Here is a 19,467-nt window from a genome sequence, read left to right as displayed (position 1 = left end):
AGTATTTTTACAAAAAAAGATGATTGGCTTTAATTTGATATGTCGATCATCTGAATCGGTGTAGTAGTTCAAAAGTTATGAATTTTTGAAAAAAGTCATTTTTGGAAAAAAAAAAAAGGAAAATGTTGATTTTTTTGGAAATGGTCACTCACATATATCTAGAAAAGCCGTCGAAACACATTTAACACTAGAACAGTTGTTATATACCTATTTCTACCAAACCGGTCATTTTGACCGGTGTGATGTTTAGTTATCAAAATATAAGAATTTGAATTTTTTTAACAGATATATTTAACAGATATATATTTCATTCTAATATTGCAAGTTCATGTTAAATAAAGGGTGTGTCACATCAAATTGCATCACGGAAAAAACGCTGTAGGAATTTAATTTTTAGGAATTATATCTTCAGCTTTCGCTTATAATCAGATAAGAGTGTATAGATCACGTTGGCCATGCTTCACTGTCAATTTTTCGTAAATTTGGAAAAATGTCGTCGAACGAAAAAGAGCGTCGTGAATTAATCCTGTGCACTCATTTCGAGAATCCGGAGTTGTCACATCGGGACATCGGTAAGATGCTGGGAATCGTCCAATCCACGGTCAGCAGAGTACTAAAACGATACTTCGAGAACCTAACCATCGACCGGAAGGTGAAGAACGGCAAAAATGGATGCTCGGTCAGTGAAAAAGATCACAAGCGCGTAGTTAAGCAGTTTAGACGTGATCCGAGAAGTTCGGTCCGGGATGTCGCCAATAAGCTGAATTTGTCAAGTTCATTCGTCCAGGGGACCAAGCAGCGGGAGGGCCTGCGTACATACAAGGTTCAGAAGGCTCCTAACCGCGACGAAAGGCAAAACATGGTGGGGAAGACGCGAGCCCGAAAGCTGTACACCGAAATGCTGACGAAGCCGCATTGCCTGGTAATGGACGACGAAACCTACGTCAAAGCGGACTTTCATCAGCTGCCGGGCCTGTTGTTCTTCTCCGCAAAGGACAAATTCAGCGTTCCGGAGGAGATTCGCAAGCAGAAACTACCCAAGTTTGCCAAAAAGTACATGGTGTGGCAAGCGATCTGCTCTTGCGGAAAGCGGAGCGCCCCCTTCGTGATGACCGGCACGGTAAACGGGCAGGTTTACCTTAAGGAGTGCCTACAGAAGCGCTTACTACCACTATTGAAGCAGCACGAGGGCCCGACCATCTTCTGGCCGGATCTCGCTTCGTGCCACTATTCAAAGGACGTGTTGGAGTGGTACGAAGCCAACGGGGTCACCTTCGTGCCAAAGGAAATGAACCCGCCCAACGCGCCGGAGCTTCGCCCAATAGAGAAATATTGGGCGATTATGAAGCAGTCCCTCCGGAAGAACCCAAAAGTTGTCAAATCGGAGGCGGACTTCAAGAGAAAATGCATTTCTGTTCAAAAAAACTACAACCTGACGTTTTACAGAACCTTATGGACGGGGTAAAGAGGAAGGTGTGAGCATACGGGCTTGGGCTCGAAGTATGAATAAAAAGAAAATGCCAAAAGTTGTTTAATAGTTTTTATTTTACTGTCTAAAATTTTCAAAAGGATCGGTCTACTGGGCGAATTTCTACAGCGTTTTTTCCGTGATGCAATTTGATGTGACACACCCTTTACATCTATTTTCATAAAATATAGTATTCTTATTTATATTTGTTTTTAGATATACACTCGACAAAAAAAGCTAGAGAAACAGAGTGCAAAGTGCAAAGTGATTTTTAAAATGCTGTAACTTCTTGAAAGATCAACCTATGAATATGAGATGCATATCATTTTGAAGCTTAAACTTTTTTGTTTTGGGATATGTTATAAACACATTTTTATCGGAGTGTATGTAGATGTTGTGGACAGAAGTATCAGGAAGTAATAAAAAATGGATTTCTTTCTGTTTTTCCAAACATTTTGAAGACTAACACAATTTGTTGCTAACCAACTCAATAACTAACATAATTAACCTTATTAAACAGCTTTCATTTGGTTGCTATAACGTTCATGTAGGACCTTTACATAAAAAGATATTTTTGTTCGTATGAAAAGTTACCCTTTAATCTTTGATGATAAATAATTCAATTAATAATTATCGCACCGCAAACGGAGAGATAGTTTTGAAAACTTCAATAAATTTTTTACAAAGTTAATATGTTGCTTTGCGAAAAAAATAATTTCAATTTTTTGCATCAATTTTAAGAAAGTGTCAAAAATACGTTTTTCATAGTGTTTTAGAAAATAGTGTACCCCCAAAAACGCAAATAGTTACGTATTCTCACATATACACACACCCCACCCTTCCAATTATTGCTTTGAAAATGATGTTTGTTTATATACTTCTTGGAGTGCATTTAGCTTTTTGTGCAGATAGCTCCATCAGCAGAAATTTCAACTTGTTGATGATCATTCTCATCCGCCGATGACGACAGTTTCAACATTCTTCTTGCTCTAAGTAAATTGATTCTCTTTACTATTGCTCTCTGAGGAAACAAACATTTTTTCTTATGATTGATCATCTATATATCAGATACTGGTCAAAATTCAGAATTTTCTTTCATAAGCAACTTGATCGATATCAGAAAAGTCTTCTCTTGAATCTGTTACGTGCTCTAAAACTCGAGATATGTTCGGGCCTTTCAGCTTTTTTGGATTAAGTTCTATAACTAGATAAAAAGAAATATTTAGAATATTGTTTTTTCCCCTCAATCTAATACAAATATTCAAAACTTACTTACACTGCAAACTACTACAAACAACTACTATTTTTTTTTAAATCAACCCAATTGATTTATTGTTAACATGATAAATACTTACTAGGAACTATATCCGTAACGCCTCCAAAAACAGTCAAATTTGTATCAACTTTTTTCAACTTTTCGCAGGAATCAGTGCGTCTTGCTGAAACTATTTACTTTGACGCATCAATCAAACTTGGTGTGACGTGTGGTCATACTAATGCAAGTGCTCGCCGCTGGGTTTCACATATGCTTCAGTTGGATTGGCAGTTAAAAGCTCATTTGTTTCGTCTTATCATTTTGGATGATTTTATGAGCGAAATTTACAAAACTGAACAAAAACAAACTCGTCATGAGCGAATTGATCGTTCTTTGAATCACGCTCACTTAAATTGAAATCGTTAACATTTTCTAGTCGCCCAACAGCGCAAAACATTTTCATCCCACTCTCCGCCAGGATTGGCGGCGTTTCGCGCTTCATGTCACTCCCATTGCGTCACTGCGGCACAAACATTATGAGCGTAATGATTAATTGTGAAAAAATGAAAAACAGAGACGAATGAGTGAAAATGAAAGGAACCGTCATTCTCCGGGCTCGTCATATTCCCGGTGGTGCCGCCGAGAACCATAAAAGTGAGCCTCACGCATAGCGGCGCAACTTTGGAAAACTCCCGAGTCGCAGTGCCCGAAATGGATGGAAGTGGCTGCGGAAAATTCACCTACCCATCGAGGAGTGTGAGTGCGCCAGGGGATGTGAAAGTGAAAGTGCGACAGTGTTGCTGTGGGTGGGGAAACTCACCCCCCATCCTTCGTCCCCCGGACGAACTCATCCTTTTAGCGGGAGATGAATATGAAGCACAGAGTGAATTATACACATTTTTTACTACCATTTGCGTGCGGTGTGAAGGAAAACTGGCACCGAAAGACAAAGAAGTTTTGCACCGCCCCCACCACCCATCACCCATTTCGGGCATGTTTTTAATGATGACGACAGTGAAGAAGACAGATGTTTTGGGATGGGCGCGCAACGATGTAAAAATGGAAATGAACCAATAAACATTTTTCGTTGATTCGTTTTGTTTGGGGTTGAAGACACAAAGTGAACGCGACGACGCCGTCAAAAGGAAAGAAGACGAGGGCGAAAAGCACGGAAAGTAATAAAAATGAAGCCGCGTTTTGCAGATGATAATAATGACTTTTATGTGGCCTCGGATGCTGCTGTTGCTGTTTTTCACATCCTCTCATCAGAGCGACGGGGTTTGTGGAGGAGGGGAGACGCGCGGGCTGCTGGCTGGTGGACCTTTGCCTCATTCGTCTTTGTTTGGGAGTTCGCTCTCGGGGCATAAATTAAATCGTTAGCGGGACGAAGTTTTGTTCCCAAAAAAGGACCGAAACTTTGGCTATATTTCTTAGTTTGGCTAAGAAGTTAGCGGCTAAGACTGAGATGGCGCATCAGGAAATTTTGATGAATAAATATTGTTATGTCCCGAGAAGCGCCGTGGGTCGTTGAAAGTTGGGCTGCCATAAATACTTGCTTTAACTGGGAAAGAAATGAATAATTGTTCGCTGTGGAAAAATGGGCCTTACCTTCATTAAGTTATCGGCGTTATTTGGAGAAAAATCGGTATCAGTCGACAACACGAAAAGGTATATTCTACAAATTTGTACTTTATGCACGAGGTCTGTTCAAAATGTATTGTGACTTTTGAATTTACGCGAGATACGCATATTCGATTTTTTATGACGTTAAATACGCGTTAGTACTCAGGTCTCTCACTTATTCCGAAAATTTGAATGGTTCCGGCTTGTCCCGCGGAAATTCAAAATTGATACATTGTGAACAGGCCTCGTACGGCGATTTCACAAATTGGTTGTAGAGTATTCCAAAGAATAATGAGGATTAGGGGTGGTTGTTTATTCCGAAAAGTAGGGCCAACTTGGGGTGTTTATGATATAATTTATTTATTTATTTCATCTTTATTTCATCTGACTATATATTGTCATATTGCAAAATTGGCGGGGAAAGGCCAAAATGGCGTAAAAACCCCACATCTTTACATCATACATTGAAAGGAGCACATAAAAACATATCATGGTCAAAATATAAACATTAATATAAACATAATCAATTAGCAATCATCGTTGGAAGCGTCTTCGTCCAGTATTCATTATTGATTCAGTGGTCCATGTTGAATCCGGCAACGGAAAGCTTCGGCAGATTGGTTGAAGTCGAAGAATTCATAAAACACATTGAATCGTGCTGACATAAAGCGAGTAGGGTCGTGTAAGCTGTAGTTCGCCAAACGTGGTCCAAGATGAAGGAAGCTTTTTGTGCGAAGGGCTCTCTCAGGTGCATAGATGTTTATCTCCGCAAGAATACCAGGACTATCAATTTCTCCCAAAAGCACTTTGGCTGCAAACAATGCCTGGCTTACCTTCTATTCTGGAGTGTATCGAGTCCCAGTAATTGGCAGCGAGCCTCGTAGGGTGGGAGATTAATTGGATCATTCCATGGAAGAGTACGTAGAGCATTACGGACGAATTTTCTTTGAATTGATTCAACCCCCAATTGATTCACCCCCAATTTCCAAACCACCACGCCGAATTCCAGAACCGATCGAACAAGCGAACAGAATAATGTGCGATTCACATAGCACGTTACGGAGAAGAACGTCTACGTTCCGTCAACGTCTCCACCAATTCACACATGCAGTCAATGCTTCCACCAGCACCGTCCCGTCAAATGCCAAACGAATGATTTATTTAATTTTATTCATGGTGTCGCCACCTACAACAATTTTAAATTGCAATGTCCTCTTTCAAATCAGCATGCCTAGAATCAGTTCTAAATTTTGAAAAATTCAATGAGAATCATTGAGTTCAATTATTTAAATGCTTAAACCCCGTAGTCCGACCCTCATGCAACAATAATAATAAATAGAATAATTCTTTCAACTAGTCGCGAATGATTTTCACTCCGAAATTTGGAGCTAAGAGATATGTTGGCATGAAAAGTACAGTAAGTTGCTTATAAAGCGATATGCTGAGGCACCACTCAGTGTCGCATTGGAGTCGGTTATGACCAGTAATTGGACATTTGCGACTGGTGGCGACTTTCAATGTGGGGCCATAATTTGGGTCTCGAACTCAATGTTTACAAAAATGTCCAACTAGAGGTAAAAATGTCTAATTAAACGTGTTGCATCAGATCTATTCAATTAGCCTAATGTCGATGTAGATGTAAATTACTGTACAACCAAATCAAAACAAAAGCCGAGACACAAAGCCCAGACAAAAACCAAACGAGCCGTCCGTCTCCGTCAATTATTCTTTTCTACAAACCCTGCCGGTCGTTTTCGTTGAACGTATGCTGACGGGTCGTTACGTTGCTGGTGTATGTGAATGTTTTCATGAGAATTGCATGGTAGAATCATTGACGTCTCAGATACTCATTAAGGCATCTATGATTTCTCTCCAAAGCACCGATAGACTGAGGATGATATGCGGTTGAAAATGTTTGTTTGAAATTTAATATTTTACCGATCTGACAAAGTACTTCATTGCAATATTCAGTACCTCTGTCCGATCTTAGTTCTAAAAAGTTTCCGTATGTCAAAATAAAGTTTTCCACTAATGCACGAGCAATGGTATTAGCTTCCTTATTTTGAATTGGTATTAGAACTATAAATTTTGTGAGATCGCACTGCAATGTAATACAATAACGATTATTTTTTCCTGATTTAGGCAATGGCCCGACAGTATCTATCGAAATAACATCAAATGCTCTTACTGGAGTAGTTGTAACAATTGATGCTTCTTTCGTTTTTTTCGTTATTTTGTTCGTTTTACAAAACTCACAGGCCTTTATGAATTTTGCTATAGAACTCTTCATTCCATGCCAGGCATATAGATCACGTAGTTTTAGGTAAAGTCTATGTTGACCTATGTGACCACCGATAGAACTGTTATGAAAATCATGTAAGATTTTCTCGATTTCCTCTCTATTTTGTATATATCTTGGAGGTCTGTATAGAAAAAATTCAAAATTTTTCGTTTGTTTAGTGGCAATTTCTTTGAATTTTTCCACTGTTATTAATGAAAACATTGTATCATTTAATGGTATAGCTATCCTTTTTTCATTTATATTCATCATAATTCCATTTAGCTCTGAAAGAGCAGACTCTAGTGTCTGACTTCCATTTAGTAAGCATTCTTTATTTATCTCAATTGTAACAAATGTTTTCTTTAAGTTTGCGCTTTTTATTTTTATGTGTATGACGTCGTCTTTTATTTCGGTTAATATCTTTTTCATAACCCTAATTGGTTGTAAATTTTCGATTTCACGCACAAGAAGTTGATCAGGCTTCTCGACTTGTATAATCGGTTTGTTTTGTTTTGCTGTTTCATTTTTCCTACTCATGGACCTTGTGTTTACCACGAGCATTGTTTTGTTTTTCAGGTCGTCAGATGACACGATTCTTGAGAGTGCATCTGCGCCTACATTGTCTTTTCCTTTGATATGTACTATGTCAAAATCGTAATCCTCGAGATCAAGACGCATTTGTGTTAACTTTTTGGTAGGTTCCTTCATTCCAAAAAGAAAGACAAGGGGTCGATGATCCGTTTTGATTGTGAATTTTCTACCATACAAATATGGCTTGAAATGATTGATAGCCCAATGTATGGCAATCATTTCCTGCAATATTGTTGGCTTTTTAGAATCTGCTTTGTTCAATGCTTTACTTGCATAGGCTATTGGCAGATCATGTCCGTCTACTTCTTGAGATAAGACTGCTCCACAAGCTGTGTTGGAAGCGTCTGTGGTCAGAATAAATTTCTTTGAAAAGTCAGGGTAACTTAAAATTGGTGGAGATAATAGGTTTTCTCTGAGTTGTTCAAAAGATGTTTGGCGTTCATCATTCCAAATAAAAGTTGAATTTTTCTTTAACAATTCGTTTAATGGTTTTGCTATCTTCGCGAAGTTTGGAACAAACTTACGATAGTAATTACAAAAAGCAACGAATCTACGAACTTCGTCCGCATTCGTTGGTACTGGATAATTTTGTATAACATTAAATTTTGTGTCATCAGGAAGTATTCCCTGATCAGAAATTTTATGGCCTAAGTACGTTACTTCTGTTTTAAAGAATTGGCATTTTTCCGGATTGAGTTTCAAATTGTATTGTCTCAATCGTTCAAACACTTTAGTCAGATTTTTAATGTGATGATTTGTAGAACATCCAATAACTACAATATCATCGATATAAACAAATGCACATTCTGGCGTCAATCCTGCCATGGCGATAGTCATCATGCGCTGAAAACTGTTTGGGCTTATATTCAAGCCAAACGGTAAGCGCGTGAAGGCGTAGTGCCCGGACGACGTAGAAAACGCAGTGTATTTCTTAGATTCTGGGTCCAACGGGATTTGGTGGAATCCTGCCATCAGGTCCAAGGTGCTAAAATATTTAGCCCTTCCTAACTGATCCAAAATTGTGTCGATTCTTGGAAGTGGAAATCTGTCGGCTAAAATTTTCTTGTTTAGCTGTCTGAAATCCACGACCATCCTCCATTTTTTATCATCAGTGTTCGATTTTTTGGGCACCAATAAAATTGGTGAGTTATAAGCCGATACTGAATGTTCGATTATTTTGTTTTCCAGTAATTTATTCACTTGACCTTCAATTTCGGAATTTTGTGCGTGTATACTCCTATAATTTGGAATATATACGGGCACATTGTCCGACAATTCGATGTTTTGAGTGTAGAAGTTATTTGTGGTCAAATAATCTTCTCCCAACGCAAAAATGTCATTATATTCTTCTATCAATGTCTCAAAATGTTTACTAGCGTATGTTGGTATTTCAGTAAAGTCAATTTTTTGTTTTATTTCATCCGATCTCTGTTTAATTTCGGTATTTTTATTTATATTAGCTATAATGAAATCATTCAATGGTTTAACTATGGGTTTAAAATTAAGAATAAGAACTGGTTTATCCGTAGTATTAATAAATTTAACATATGTCGTTTTCGGAGATACTAAAGTGTTCCCACAAAAAATTCCGTTCTGAATTTCCTGTGCACACACTAAAGCATCGTCTTCAAGTTTTAAATTTGGGATACGGCGAATAACTTCGCATCTTTCCGGAAGCAGTATTCCTTCATTAAGATTATCTTCAATTGGAATATTAACTTCTATATTATTAAACGTAAAATTTAAAATCCAATATTCATAGTTAATGCTACACTTATATTGTGATAAAAAATCTCTTCCCAATATTCCTTCAGTGCATATTGGGAAATCGTTATTGACCAATTGAAATCTATGATTCAATTTTAATACATTCTGAAATTTCAATGTAGTAATCGTTGAAGCTACAGTTTCCAATTTTTCACCGGATATACCAGAAATTATACATTTATTAGTTCTATCTACTATTTGATTATTAACTACCTTACCTATTTTGAAAATTGAAATGTCAGCCCCTGAGTCAATCATGAAAGTACACGTTGAATTGGCCATTTCAACGTATGCCTTCACAAAATTTGATGCAGTTGCATTTATTGTGAAAAGCTTCGGGGTTGACCTAAAAAATTTTGCTGTGGTGGTTGTTGCTGCTGCTGAAATTGGAATGGAGGTTGTTGGCACTGGTTCCAATTTTGCACATTCTGCGCATTTTGTGGTACTGGTGCCATACCATTTCCAGTTTCTGCAGTTGCGTAAAATATGCGTGGTTGCATGAATCCACGTCCATATCCTCTTTGCGATCCCCTACCACGTTGATTTTGAAAATTTCTTTGATTGTCGTATTGCTGGAAATTTCCTCTGCCGCGACGATTGAAAAAACCGCCACGGTTACTGAAATTATTTTGAGCATAAAAATTTCTATTCCCACGGTTTTGATTTCTACCGCGTCCCCGTTGTAAATGGCCACGACGGGTATACATTATTTGCGAGTTTTGATTCGCAGATGATGCTCCCTCGTTTTCAATCACCTTTTCTATCGCATCAGTTAAGGACGAAAATTGTCCCGCTTTTAGCAAGAGCTTGGTTTCACTGGACCTAACTCCGGTGCAAAGTGCTTTTACTCCCTGTTTAACAGCCATTTTGCAGGCCGTTTCAGTGGGAATATTTTCCGATATGTATGCTTTTTCCAACAGGAACACTAAGTTTTCGACTTCGTTGGTAAATTTATTGATATCACCAATCTGCTTCGTTTCTTGTAGTTTTGCTACAAAAACATCAGGAGATTTTTTCATTCCACAACATGTCTTAAGCTTATTTATTATTTCTTCAGTGTTTTGTGGTCTGTCTCCGACAGCTGCTCGAGCTTTCCCGGTTAGTCGAGTTTTAATAAATCTGATTACCGTCTCTTTCGCTGCTGATTTTTGTGCAGCTGTTGCATCAGCGAATTCCGATTCCACGCTGTCTGCAAACAGCGCAACAGAATCAATAAATTGATTCAACCCTTCCGGGTTTCCCTCATAGGTTTGGACGATAGCTGTTCCCAGCTTAATGTCCACCTTCGGGGTAGCCATTTTATTTTTCTTAAACAATTGGTTAAATGCTATTATTATTTTTACTAACGTCGTAAATTTTAATAACTGTTTTGCGGAATCAAGTTTGGAATTAATCAATACTTGAATACCGCCGAATAAATCTCTGGCCTCTAACACAATTTCCCTCTGCTCGTGATGTTCATAATCATCGAGCAGATATAAAATTGTGTTATAGACCTGTCTGGCATATTCTCTTTTGGCGAGTAAAGTATTCCTCAGGTATTTTCTGTTAGGACTCTTTTTTAGATTTATGTATATAGTTTTCAATTCGTTTAACAAACTTCGTTCCTCACTTTTCAATTTCTTCAGCATTGGCGAGGTGGAAAAATTTGGCACTTATTTAAGAAAATGAAACAAATGAAGGTACTTACATTGAATTCTTCATTTAATTTATCTTTTTCACTGATATGTGTTAATTAATCTATAATTCATATATAAGTGTTCATTGCACCACCGTCGCTCCGTTTCGCCGATGTTCATGTAGTAAAATTCTAGCAGCGTATGGAATGCGGCTCTCTGCGATTCATTCAAAAGATTGTTGCGAAGATATTCCAAGCATTTGTCACTCCGTTTCGCCGATGTTCACACGGGGCCGTCCCGCCTGTCGCCTGCTTCGTGGTTCTCGTATCCGTTTCGATTAGTGGCTTCAAGTCGGATTCTTTACAGCCGTTGTGCACTGAGTGGATATTTTCGGAACCCAGTGCTGGTGATGAAGGACAGACATAGTGGTGTAATTTGGTGCACGGGCGCGTTCTCGCGGCTTCGTCGGCAGACTGTATGCTGCTGGAAGACTGCTTCCACTTCCATATACAATTCAGGAGCACTGGCGCCCCACAGTTCATTAGGCAGCTCTTTCCCCTGTTCGCCACTCAGGACATTGTTCACTTAACACTTCAACATTAAAGAGGGATCCAGTAATACCACTTGAAAGTCAAGAAAAGCTAACATGTAGCGCATTGTCGCTACAGTCCACTGTCCAACACTAAATTCACTGAATTTTCATGAGGAAATCACATCCTCCCGCCAGCGACACTTCGAGGCACGGTGCAAAACAGCAGAACCGTCTCGCCCGCAGAACACTCTCACTCCAATAGTGAGGCTGCCACAGTCGCCATCTAACATTTTACTACTTAAATTGGGACTTTCTCTATTAGGCAGCAGACTACTCAACTCTAGGTTCGAATAACTAATGATTTATTGTTCTGATTTCATATCAGCGAGACCCATAGAGAACGCTCGGGCATCGATGTGGAGGGTCGATGCCATTGCTGACACAGCGTGTCAATTGCGCGTGGATGTTTAATTTACCAGTCGGCGCAATTTGACACCATGATAAAATAATCAACCGTAGCAACAATGTTGCATCGGTTGGCGACTTACAGTGTCGCTCAAAAGTGTTCACCACAGACGTATCGTGACGTGACGGGACGTGAACGTGACGTGTATGTTGTATGTGAATCGCACTTAATGCTTTCAGGCAAGTGGGATCTCGAAATTGATCCGAAATTTTAAAGATGAATCCGAGAAGCTTATTGGCCTTGGATATTATGTCCGAGTAGTGCGGCTTGAAGTTTAAAGCTGAGTCAAGCGTAATTCCGAGATCACGTATTTTTTCTACACGTAGCAAAGGATGATGATCGATCATGTATGTAAACGTTATTGGCTTGAGTTTTCGATGAAATGTAATGACGTTGCATTTTTGAACATTTAGTGAAAGGAAGTTTCTTAAGCACCACTCATCGAAAGTGTTTAGCAGGTGCTGCAGTCGCAAGCAGTCAGCCGTTTCCCGAACTGTCATAAAAATGTTGACGTCATCCGCATAGAACAATCGACTACCTATTGGGAGGATCAACCCAATCTCGTTCAAAAATATAGAAAACAGCATCGGTCCGAGGTTGCTGCCTTGAGGTACTCCTGAGCTATTGGTGAACTTTTCCGAGAGATCCGTACCAATTTTCACACACAGTTTTCGGTTCGTAAGATACGACTTGAACCAACGAGTGAGCCTTGGAGATACTCCAAGCTTCTCAAGTTTGGCAAGCAGCATGTTATGATCAACCCTATCAAAAGCAGCCTTGAGGTCGGTGTACACAACATCCACCTGCGCTCCAACTTCCATATTCCTGAGGCAAAGCGAAACGAAAGGAACAAGATTCGTTGAAACGGACCTCTTAGGGTAGAAACCGTGTTGATCAGCAGTAATATAATTTTAGCAGCAAGAAAATAATGCGTCGTTGATTATGATTTCGAATATCTTAGAACAGACGTTAAGCGATGTGATTCCTCGATAGTTTACGACGTTCTGCTTGTCTCCTTTCTTGTAAACCGGGAACATAAATGAATATTTCCAACGTGTTGGAAACACACCCTGCTGTATCGAGATATTGAACAGTTTCGACAGCGGTATTATAAATTCAGAAGAGCAATTCTTCAGTACGCAGGAAGGAATTCCGTCGGGACCAGCAGTGTTGGAGAATTTCAGTTTTTTTATAGCAGATTCAACACAGGCTGATGAAATCGTAGCGATATCAAAATCAAAAATGTCTCTGGGAGTATCTCTTATCGCATCTCCAATCTGGATCGATGAAGCGAAGCGATCGTTAAAAACACTTCTGAAGTGCTCAGCCAGGAGCTTGCATTTTTCAATAGAGCTGCAGGCAATTCTGTTGCCCAGGTGAATTTCCAATGGTAGCCCATCCTCCTTCCGTTTTGTTTTCACAAACGACCAGAACTGTCTTGGATTACACCGTAGATTGTCCTGAATGCGCCGTGTATACCTTTTGTAAAGGAAACGATTGTACGTTCGGTATTCCTTGCTGGCTACTGACAGCAAATATTTGGCAATAGAATTACGGGTGTTACAATACTTGCGAAGCGCTCTTGATCTCAATCGCTTCAAATGACGTAGTCGAGCATTGGACCAGGCAGGCTTCGGAGCAGGTCTGCTCAACGGTACACAGTCAGAAATTACTCGTCTCACGACTTCCTCAAAGTAGTTAACGGCTTCATCTATCGATGGACAGGTATCCAGGAACTGCCAATCTGCCTGGGCGAGTGAAAGCCTTAATTCAACAAAGTCGGTTCTTCGGAAGTCGAGCTCGCGCACTTCAGTGGTATTGTCGAAGCAGACGGGTATCGACAGATTAATATGAATTTCCAAAGCAGGATGGTAGTTGTCAAGACCGATTAAGGGTTCGAGAGCTTCTATAACAGAACATTCCGTGACTGCCGCTTCATTCATCAGCACAAAATCGAGGATCCGTGAGTTAATATTATTAGTAACTTTGTTGATTTGCATTAAATTATGCAGGCTGAAACCATCCAAGAGTGTACAGCAGGAAGCTGGGATGTTCGACCGAATAACATCAATGGTAGGATGATCATTAGCAGAAACGTTCCAAATCAGCCCAGATTGATTGTAATCACCAAGTACCAGAGCTAAATCATTCTGTTCTAGTCGAGATAGTACATCACCAATCGAACTGATGTGATTGTTGATACTGTTAGAATCTGATTTCCGGTCTGGAGGAAGATACATCACACCAACACTTAATGATCTATGTGGAGTCGTAATTTTCACCCACAACTGCTCGAGAGATGTACAGACAGGAGTAGGATCGCGACAGCAACTAAGACGTTTTGAAACTGCTATCAAGACGCCACCTCCGCGCGATTTAGAACTGTTCAGATGATTACGGTCGTTGCGAAATACTGTATACATACTCCCAAACAACTGTAAGGAATTAATTCGTTCATCAAGCCAGGTTTCGGTGAGAACTATAACGTCATAGTTGGAATCAACTGCGACAACTGCAACTGCAACAAGTCATCTATCTTTGTCCTAAGCCCGCGGACGTTCTGGTATTAATCTCCTTTTATTGTTAAACCGTATGTCCCTATCTTGAAAAAGGCATGGTAAAAAATAACAGATGAAGGGCAACGGCAGCATGAACAAAGCAAGTACGTTGATTGTAAGAAACTGTAAGATTTGAAGGTTTTTCCGCTGATTAAACAAATTATTTTTAGACTAGCTGAATCGGCGAACTTCTTCCCGTCCAAAATTTATCTTTCATTATTCGTTTTCACGTTTTCTTACTAAGCGCACGTTATGGGTCCGCAGTACTGTTCATTGATTGATCTTCTAATCTACCCTTAAAAATTATTTCTTACTATACTATTTACGCAAGTCCATGGGTCCAATAGCAGAACTGTTCATTGATTGATCTTCTAATCGACCCCGTCGAATTTACCTTTTACTATAAAATTCCTAGTACTTCTACCAAAACTCATCATTAAAAGATCAGATTATTTTCAGACACAATTCTCGTTCAAGATTTTTCAACCACTTGCAAATAACATGTTTCTCCGATACATGGAATAAATGTTTAATATGATACAATAAAGACAGACCCCCCCCTCTTTTCTCCCTTAGAGAGGGGGGGGGGATGTCTATTCATCATAGAAACGTTTCGTGCCCCCTAAAATTTTCACATGCCAAATTTGGCTCCATTTGTTTGATTAGTTTTCGAGTTATGCAGAAATTCGTGTTTCATTTGTATGATAGCCCACCCTAAGATAGGGGGAGGAGTCTCTAACTATCATAGGAACATTTATTGCATCCTAAAACCTCCACATGCCAAATTTGGTTTCGTTTGCTCGATTAATTCTCGAATAATTCAGAAATGTGTGTTTCATTTGTATGGGACCTCCCCTTAGAAAGGGGGGAGGGCTCGCGCACTATCATAAGAACCGTCCCCGACCCCAAAAACCCCTACATACCTTTTTTTTTCGATCGATTCAGTAGTTTCCGAGTCCAAGAATAAGACAGACAGACAGACAGCAATCCATTTTTATGTATAGGAAAATTCTTATTAAATTAATTATAAAGCGGCGCTTCATCTGTTAAATTCTACCTATGCGTCTGTCGTCATGAGGTCACCGCATCAGTACATTTCATTAATGGTTGTGGATAGTTGAAAAACTCGGCCAAAAGACCTTGTCACCCTTACTCAAAGATTTATTTATTTTATGGAGAAGTTTCATGGAGACGAATAATTTTATGTCAAATTTTGACAGATGAACGCAGCAAAATTTTTAAAACGGTTTCATATAAAAAACAACGAAATAATATCAAATTCACTCACAGTAACTTCTTCGTACGGTAGACGTTTCGTCACATGGCACTGAACGATTACCTCTTAGCTACAAACGAATCATCTTTCAACTTGCTGCTTATAGAATATATATAAATTTTGTCTTACTTTTTTAAATTTTCAACACACACTGATAGATATTTTTCATTATCTTCTCCTACACCTTAAGTATATATTCGTTGAACTAAATGTTAGTTTTTTTTCATATTTATTCTTTGTATTTTGGTCCACTGCTTCGTATTTTCTTCTTTTTATTTTTCTGGTATGGGACGTTTCATATGGCACATGGACACTGACAGATTTTTGTTTTAGATTTTAGATAATTCGATTTCTTCATAACTACATTGTGTCAGCCAGACCACTGTCGGCCAAATCGTGTTCACACTCACCTGCGGGAGCTGTTGGGGCAGGACCGATAATCAACAGCCAGTCACGTGCTTCACGACAGGAATATCCTTAAATCCTCACTACTGGTGTCAAACCACCATAGAAATATTTATTGCACCCTTAAACCTCCACATGTCAAATTTTGTTCCATTTGCTTGATTAGTTTTCGAGTTATGCAGAAATTTGTGTTTCATTGTATGGCAGCCCCCATTAGAGAAGAAGTGTAGATTCACCATAGAAACGTTTCGTGCCCCCTGAAACCTCCACATCCCAAATATGACTCCATTTGCTTGATTAGTTTTATTTATTTACTTGCCAACAGATAGTTCTATGCAGAAATTTGTGTTTCATTTGTATGGGAGCCCCCTCTTAGAGAGGAGGAAGGAGTGTCGATCCACCATAGAAGCGTGTATCGATCCCTAAAACTTCTATAATCTAAGTTTAATTCCATTTGTTTGATTAGTTCTCGAGTAATGAAGAAATTTTTGTTTCATTTGTTTGGCAGCTCCCCCTTAGAGAGGGGGGTGGAGAGTCTTACCACCAAAGAATCATTTATTGTACCCTAAAACCTCCATATGCCAAATTTTCGTTTCATTTGCTTGATTAATTCTCGAGTAATGTAGAACTTTGTGTTTCATTTGTATGGTAACCCACCTTAGAGAGGAGGGAGGGGTCTCAAACTATCATGAAGCCCTTCCCCAACCCCAAAAACTCCTACATACCAATTTTCATGTCGATCGGTTCAGTAGTTTCCAAGTCCATAAGAATCGGACAGACAGACAGACAGACAGAAATCCATTTTTATATATACAGATGCAGTAAAGTTCTGTTCGCCTACAGAAGAGGAACTATTTGATGCAGCGAAACTGTAAGTATGATAACAATAAATGAAATGAATTGCATTTGAATTTTTGCATCCTGTGTGAGGCGATAGATGGTCGTACAGGTTTAAAACTTTTCTTTGGTCTAATTGATTCCAGATGCCGTGGAATTACAAAAAAAGACGGAAAAACATCGTTGAAGCTTGAAAGATATGCTGACCAAATAGTTCAGGAATGAAAACGGAACACGTAAGCCAAAAAAATAATCAAAAAGTCCTATCTTTTTAAGATATTTGTTGAGTGAACAAAACCGACAATGAAACCAACCATTCAAACATTCTTGGATGCATTTGCTTTGTTCTCCACAACGAAGCTATGTTTCCTTACATTCTAGAAATTTCTTTTCCATTCTTAAAATATTTACACTCAACGATTCGCAACTGGTAAACATTATTTGTTCCACTCTTGACGTAGGACTACTTCTATCAATAAGGGTACTAAATCAGATAACAGGTCACGTTTTTCTGAAATAAAGTTAACGTTAATAACTATTTTTGCTGCGAACAGATTTGGACGATTTACATACCAATCGAATCGGAAATTCTCTAAGATTTGTTCAATATGCTATACATTACAATCTCATCATCTGAAAATGGTTTAAATTGATGAAAATTGGAAGCATTCCAATTTTTCCATACATTTGTTCTGTCCATTTGTGTGCTTCTCTAATCATGTTGTCAATAATGAGCAACTTATGCAGAATAGAAACAACGGTTACGAATAACGAAAAGAACATATATGCGACGTAACCTCCACCCTTGCACTGTAAGCACGCCGTTGTCAGCGTATAAATATTGCATCTCCTCTGAGGAAATTTTTCACTTCCCGTTTGGTGGTCACCGTTGCCAGCGAGCGTCGAGTGGAAATGCCTTTTGACGTAGGACTACGTCTAACCGGAAGATATAGGGGGTGAAATGGAAATCTAGGCACTGAACAAGTAGGAAAATATGCAAGATTTGGAACGCTTATAACTCGAGCATTTCTCAATAGATCGCAAAGGTTTTTGCATCAATTGATAGGAAATATATCTACGCATCTATCATAACGAATAACATTTCATTTGTCTTGAGATAAATAATTGAATAATTGTGAAATATTAAGCATTGTCCAAATGCACTATGTGTCCATTTTTTATTGGTCCATTTTGTGCTCCTCAAATCGTACCGACCAAAACGGGCAACCAGAGCAGCAGAGAAATAGCATGAAGCACGATTGGAAAGGAAAAAGAAAAAAAATGAACGAAATATTGGTCGCAGTCTCACATATGCGTAATTCTCGAGCCAACCAGTCAGCTTAAAAATCCCCGCTCCGCTGCCGTAACGATCATTCTCATTCAAACCGTACACCACATCAGTTCGCATCACAACACATCAACAAACCAACCCAAGCAGCCATGTCTGGACATGGCAAAGGAGGAAAAGTGAAGGGAAATTCAAAATCCCGCTCGAACCGTGTTGGTCTGGAGTTCCCCGCTAGGGTAGCTAGGCCGAGTGCTTTAGTACCAGTGCACCCAGCGTTGCCAATGTTCCAGTTAAAACTGGATTCTTCCAGTTTATTTTCCTCGATCCAGTCAAACAGTTAAACCCTAAAATCTTCCAGTTTTTTTTTAAATATTGTCCAGTTTTATCCAGTTTTCATATGCGTGCTTCAGTTTTACTAATTGTATGTAAAATAAATTCACAAAGTATAAATTTTTTGACATTTTTCGTTAGATCAATTCATGGTGTACTTACCTTGGGTCGACCTTTTTTTCTTACACACTCGCAGTGTTATTTTTCTCCTGCTTACGAATTCAATATGACAGTTACTTACGAATTCAATATGGTGTGGTGCCTACCCAAGTAGCAAGGGAAACCTGAGAAGTTAACCGAGAGAACTCTTCTGAAGTCAATCGTCCCGGCGATATTTTATGTTATTCATAGCTTACATACATTATAGAACTCCATTCGTGACGACGGAGAGTTATCTTTGGGAAGCCTGAAAAGATATCCAGAAGAACTATAAAACCAATCGTAACGGCGATATATTCCATTATTCCATTACTTCAAACTTGAAGGAGTAGAGTTATCTTTTGGAGACCTCAGAAGGTAACTGAGAGAACTCTTCTGAAACCAATATTTCCGGCGATATGTTTCGTTATCAATCGCCCGTACTCTGTATCGAACTACAATTGCGACGGTTTAGAGTTTTCTGTCTTTACGTAATAACGATGCATAACAGCTATCACAAACTCGAAAACACAAACAAAAGACCGGTATGTGTCGATAACAGCCGCGTATTAAATTACTCCAAAAGTGTTGTTTCACCCGTTTTAAATCGTCGTTGACCAGTACATCGCGATCCTGTGTGTCCGAATTACATATGTACGTGTTATCCAGTTCATACGATATTTAGTTGGCTATTTATTATCGAACCAGAATTTGCATCTGCCGATTGTGTGTTGTATACTGCTATTGTGTCGCTAGATAGTCATCAACACTCGATTCCCATTGAACCAAACACACACGCATCCAACCAGTGTTGTTTCTTTTTTTTTTCGTTCCTTTTTGACACACTATGAGCACTCAACGTACTCCGCCTGCAGCTGAAGCCAGCAAAAATACAATATTAACAAACAAGCGACTGCGAACTGATGACAATAACTGTTTTAAGATGTTTTCGGCCGAACATGATAAGAATGACCATCCGACCACGATGGAAGAAATGTTACGGACGATGATGCAGCAATTCTCTGAAACGAAA

At 39.1% G+C, this 19,467-nt stretch overlaps 1 protein-coding gene across 1 annotated transcript; it reads right to left on the bottom strand.

The window, feature by feature from the left end:
• Nucleotides 1-12,513: 12,513 nt before the first annotated feature.
• On the bottom strand, nt 12,514-14,025 carry LOC129761455 (uncharacterized). The gene has a single exon (XM_055759178.1). It carries the CDS (start codon nt 14,023-14,025, stop codon nt 12,514-12,516), a length of 1,512 nt encoding a protein of 503 aa, XP_055615153.1.
• Nucleotides 14,026-19,467: the final 5,442 nt, after the last annotated feature.

This window comes from Toxorhynchites rutilus, chromosome 1, assembly GCF_029784135.1.
Source record: "Toxorhynchites rutilus septentrionalis strain SRP chromosome 1, ASM2978413v1, whole genome shotgun sequence".
NCBI lineage: Eukaryota > Metazoa > Arthropoda > Insecta > Diptera > Culicidae > Toxorhynchites > Toxorhynchites rutilus.
The sequence above is the reverse complement of the archived record's forward strand: the minus strand, read 5'-3'. Positions and strand labels throughout refer to the sequence as shown.